This window comes from Gregarina niphandrodes (assembly GCF_000223845.1).
Source record: "Gregarina niphandrodes unplaced genomic scaffold scaffold00061, whole genome shotgun sequence".
In the NCBI taxonomy this organism is placed as follows: domain Eukaryota; phylum Apicomplexa; class Conoidasida; order Eugregarinorida; family Gregarinidae; genus Gregarina; species Gregarina niphandrodes.
In genome coordinates, this window is record NW_011645828.1 from 27,158 (window position 1) to 31,993 (window position 4,836).

Sequence of the window (4,836 nt, forward strand, 5' to 3'; positions counted from 1 at the left end):
CCTACTGTGGGCAATCGGTCCATGTCGGGTGTGCCCCGGGTGCCAAATCCTAGTACCGTGTCGATTAAAAATGCACGCCCTGAGAATGGCACACCCGCTCTCTCTCTGTCGCGCTCTCTAAGTAAACTGATGTCGGCCCCGGTATCTATGAAGAACTGCAACGGGGTGTTGCGTACCTGGGCCTTTACAGAAAAAGGGCTCTCGTCCGCCTTTCCGATGCTCTCCACTGCGGAGACGCCACGCCAAGGATGCGGCGCTCCAGGAATTTGCGTGAAATGGTCTCTGGATAGCCTCACGTAGCGCGTTAGTCGTCGGTTGAGCGTTTCCCTGAGTTGTGGGAAGTCTCCGGGTTGGATGGTCGCAACCGCCACGTTCACGTCGGCCACGTAGTTGCTAGTTGGGAACACTCTCTGAGGTCTGAGGTGAAGTCTTCGACTTCGGTGTCCGGGTCTCTGGGTACGTCCAGCAGGTCGAATTGCCTGGACTGTGGGATTCTGTTCCACAGTAGTTGAATCATGGCAGTTTCTTGCATGTTGAACGCTGCACGTCGGACTGTGGCCGCTGCGGAGTCGACCCAGTCTCCGAATCGCTTTTCGTTGGTGATGTCGGCTTCGGGCCACGGCTTGCTGCTGACGCGTGAAACCCATTCGTTCCGTTCGGACTTGTCCATCGGCTCTGGTCTCGGGAACCTCGGTATGTAGCGGAAGCGGACAGCACCCTCAACCCATTTAGTAGTTGTCGCCAGTGATTCGTCCATGGTGGATGAGGGGGCCGGGGTAGCGCTATTGCCGTTGGCCTTGCATTCGGCATCGCTGTCGATAGCTACGATGTCTGGCAGTTGTTCTTGTAGTTAGTCGCGGGAACAAGTTGTGTCCAAAACATGTATAGAAATTTCTTTCGAGATCGTTATGTCCCTGGACGATTCAGATTCCTCACCCACTGACCGTTCGGGTCCCTGCAAACAAATGCCCGCCCACTGACCGTTCGGGGCCCTATCTGTCGATTAGCAGCCCCAACATGCGTTAGCCCTCATCGGTGCTTGCATAGTAATCATTTGTGCTCTCCCGCAGATTGTCAGCCCTGCCCGCCAATCCATCTTCGGAACAATATAAACAGACTCTTGGGTATCACGACAGACGTGTTAACAGACGGATGTTCTTTGAATTGCCGGGACTTACGACCAGATCGCTAAAGGGGAAACCACCGACCGGCTTTAAGCAGATGTTGGGTTGTGCAGAGTTGATCATTTTTTGATAGAACCATTTTGGAACTAACAAGGCGTTCGACAAAAAAAAACCACGACATCACGTCTTCACACCGTGTGAGGAATGAACTCAGCAGCTGTGGTGGTCAGTTGGTGGTCACTTCAGTTAGTTGTTTTGTCGGCGCAACCCGCATCTATGCGCACCTGCTCCCAGAATTGTCGTTGTTTGTGTTCCGCTTCGTATTTATTTTCGGCGGTGAGGCAATGAGGGACAATGGCGAGACTCAGATTGGTGTGCTTGCCATCGACATGATGGTCGAGCACTAAATAGGTCTGGGCGTAGCTGCCGATGTACCAGTCTTTTTTACCCGAGTCCTGGCGGGCTCTCTTAACAAGCGTTGCGGCGGTTGATTCGAGATGGTTGACGACTTCGTCTGTGAGCCGGTAGGACTTGACGAGATCGCCAAGGTTGGCGACGCGCCAGAACTTGAGGCGGTGGTCCATCTCATTCTTTACGAGGACAGCGGTGTTCTTCTCAGCGGTGTTCTTCTCAGCGGTGTTCTTTTCATCCGACATGATCTCGCAGGAGGGCATCCAGGTGTGACGCCAGGGGATCGTCGTTACCTGGACACCTTGCTTACGGGCAGCTTGTGTCACGGCCCACTCACTGCGTTCCACCTCTAGTTCCCAGGTTTTCTGTACGGATGTCCACGCTGGCCACGGGCCGTAAATGAGGTTATCTGTCGGGATTGGTTGGGCCCACTCACTGACTGGCAGCCGGTGATCATCCGGAACCAGGACTTTTCTTCTTTCCCTGTCGTGGCTCTGTCTCTGCAGTATATTCGTGATCACCCTGCCCGGCGCTGGCAGGCTTATTACCCTCCCCGGTCCGCAGCGCGTGCACCCCGATGTCGAGCTAACCAACGCTTCTACATAATTACGCCTCATACCAAGCAGCGGCCGACAGATGCCCTTCCATGAGAATGATGTGTAGTCTCCAGAGGGCTCTAGCCTCCTGTAGGTCTTCAACAACGCTCCATGCAACAGACCCATGCTCTTCATCGGGGTCTTCAACGACGCCAACACCTCTGTGGTCACCGAATCCCCCGTTGCCACCGAATCCCCCGTTGCCACCGAATCCCCCGTTGCCACCGAATCCCCCGTTGTCAACTTACCAGCCTCGGCCAACTTTACCAAGACATCTTGTGCCATGCGAATGCGCTCCGCTTCGTCACCAGCCCTCTTAGCGTACTTGTAAAAACAACCACCCATGTCCAGTCCCACGGTCGGACGGACAGCGTCACCCACCAACTGGATCTGCTCAGCACTGAACAACGTACCTTCGCTCTCCATCAGCTTGTCCACCGCCTGCAAGGCGATAGTCAGAAACAATCGAGGAGTCATACGATCTTCACCACCAAATCCCAGTCTGACATAACCCGGCATCGGCGAAGGAGTGACAACATCCTCCCGGCGGTCCCATACCACGCGCTGGGTCTCAAGCGATTCGCAATGTCTCTCACCCGTTGTAGTAACGTCAAAGGTCATCCCAGTTAATACTGACAACATCGGAGACACCTCCTGACAGGTAATGTCTGTAGCACAACAACTTCTCATTCTTTCGATCCAAAAAAAAAAAACCAAGACGTATTTTTGAATTCGTATTTTTAAAAACGTGTTAAGAGAGGTCGGAGGTCCCAGTCCGATGACAACCACCTCGCCTCTGCTTCTCCGGCAACCCAGTTCGCCGTTCTAGGGTTAGTCACTCCGTCCTCCGGGAGTCACTTACTGGACTGAAGTCCCGGCCACTCCGTCCTTGACTGCGGAGTAGGAGAAGTAGTCGGTGTCGTCGGCAGTGCCTGCGTCGGCTCGCACTTGGTTCCAGAAGGCTGCTTCTCTGCGGGAAGCCGCATCCCTCCCCATTGATGTGCCTCGTACAAAGGCAAAAGGGACAGTAACAAGCCTCAGTTTGGACACGTTGCCCCCATCAGTGAACTCAAGCAAGACATATGTCTGTGCGTAGCTACAGATGTAGTGTCGTACGCAGCCCATGCCGTAGGGGACAAGCTTGTCGCATGCCTCTCTCATTTCGCTGGCATCCTTCTTGAGCTGGCAAACAATATCCTCCGAGAGCCGGTAGGACTTAACGAGGTCGTCCAGGTTGGCGACTCGCCAGCGCGAGATGTTTTTGTCCATCTGGTCCGTCATCTGTTCACGACTAACGGTGACGCCGTGCCACGTCTTCTCCCAGGGTATGTTTGTCAGCTCGAGGTCCTCCTTTTGGGCTTTGCATTGCAATTCGTCCGCGCTCATCTCGGTGACCTCCTTCCAAGTGCCCTTCACGGTCTCCTGTGGCGGCCACTGGTCGCCGGGTGTGTAGACCTTGCCGTCCGGTCCGGGCACGACCCAGTCCTTAAGTGGCAGCCGGTGATCATCAGGAATGAAGTGCTTCATGTCGGGATGTCGACTCAGCACCTTCGTGATCACCTTGCTCGGCACCGGCAGGCTCATCACTTCACCGGGTTTGCACCGATCGCACACGAAATTTCCAACGCCATCGCGACCATATTTCTTGACTGCCACCTTGTCCTCCCAGCTCATCCCCAACATCGGACGACAGATGCCCTTCCAGAAGAACGACTTGTAGTCACCAGAGCGCTCAAGCGCCTTGTAGGTTTTAAACAGAGCCTCGCGCAATTCGCTCATGCTCGCCATCGATGTCTTCAACGGAGTAATTGAGTCACCCTCAGTCAACTTGCCAGCCTCGGCCAGCTGCACCAAGACCTCTTGGGCCTTTCGAACTCTCTCCGCTTCGTCAGCAGCAGTCTTACAGCCCCCGTACTGTGTGTCGCGCTCAAAGTCCACTCTCACCGTAGGACGAATTGCATGACTCAGTAAGTGGATCTGATCAGGGTTGAACAACGTGTCTTCGCTCTTCACCAGCTCGTCCACCGTCTGCAGAGCGATGGTTAGAAACAGCCGTGGCGTAATACGGTCTTGATCAGCAAAACCAACTCTCACACAGTCGGGCATTGGCGGTGGAACGTCGCCAGGAACCTTGTCCCGACGATCCCACACAACGCGCTCAGTCGCAAGTGATTCACAATGTTCCTCGCCCGGTCCAGTAACGTCAAAGGTCACCCCAGTCAGCACCGACAACAGCGGCGAAACCTCTTGAGACTCAGCGGCACAACTCCCTCTCATCCAAAAAAGAAAAAATCCTAATGGCCGCGCTGGCCTGGAGCCAGTGCCGCCCGTTTGGCCCGTCGCGCTCGAGTCTGTGCCTGCCCGGGCTACGTCCCGGGCTAACTCGGCAATAGAACCTGGTCTGATGCGCTTTATTAGAGTCCTTACCACGTTGAAACTCGGCTGGCAAGTGTGTTTATTCCTCAGAACATATCCGATGACCAGTCACTGTCCTCAGGTGGTCTCAAATCCGCCAATCAGGACACAGAGATCACCGCACAACCCTCCATACGCCCTCTCATTCAAATGGTTAAGAAAAAAGTTTTTAACGGCCACACGCTATCAGCCTCACGCCCACACTTGCCGCACGCTATCAGCCTCAAATACGTTAGCAAAGCCCGACGAGCCGGTACCGTCCACTGGACCTACTCGGGTTCGAGTCCGTC

The 4,836-nt window shown here is 54.8% G+C and overlaps 2 protein-coding genes across 2 annotated transcripts; both read right to left on the reverse strand.

Annotated features, from left to right (window-relative positions):
* Window positions 1-1,366: 1,366 nt before the first annotated feature.
* Window positions 1,367-2,821, reverse strand: GNI_174210 (hypothetical protein; the record flags this gene model as incomplete). The annotated part of the gene is made up of 1 exon (XM_011135076.1): window positions 1,367-2,821. One exon carries the CDS (start codon window positions 2,819-2,821, stop codon window positions 1,367-1,369), a length of 1,455 nt encoding a protein of 484 aa, XP_011133378.1.
* A 168-nt stretch (window positions 2,822-2,989) lies between these two features.
* GNI_174220 (hypothetical protein) lies at window positions 2,990-4,408 on the reverse strand (the record flags this gene model as incomplete). Its single annotated transcript, XM_011135077.1, has 1 exon — window positions 2,990-4,408. The coding sequence occupies one exon, from the start codon at window positions 4,406-4,408 to the stop codon at window positions 2,990-2,992; it is 1,419 nt and encodes a 472-aa protein (XP_011133379.1).
* Window positions 4,409-4,836: the final 428 nt, after the last annotated feature.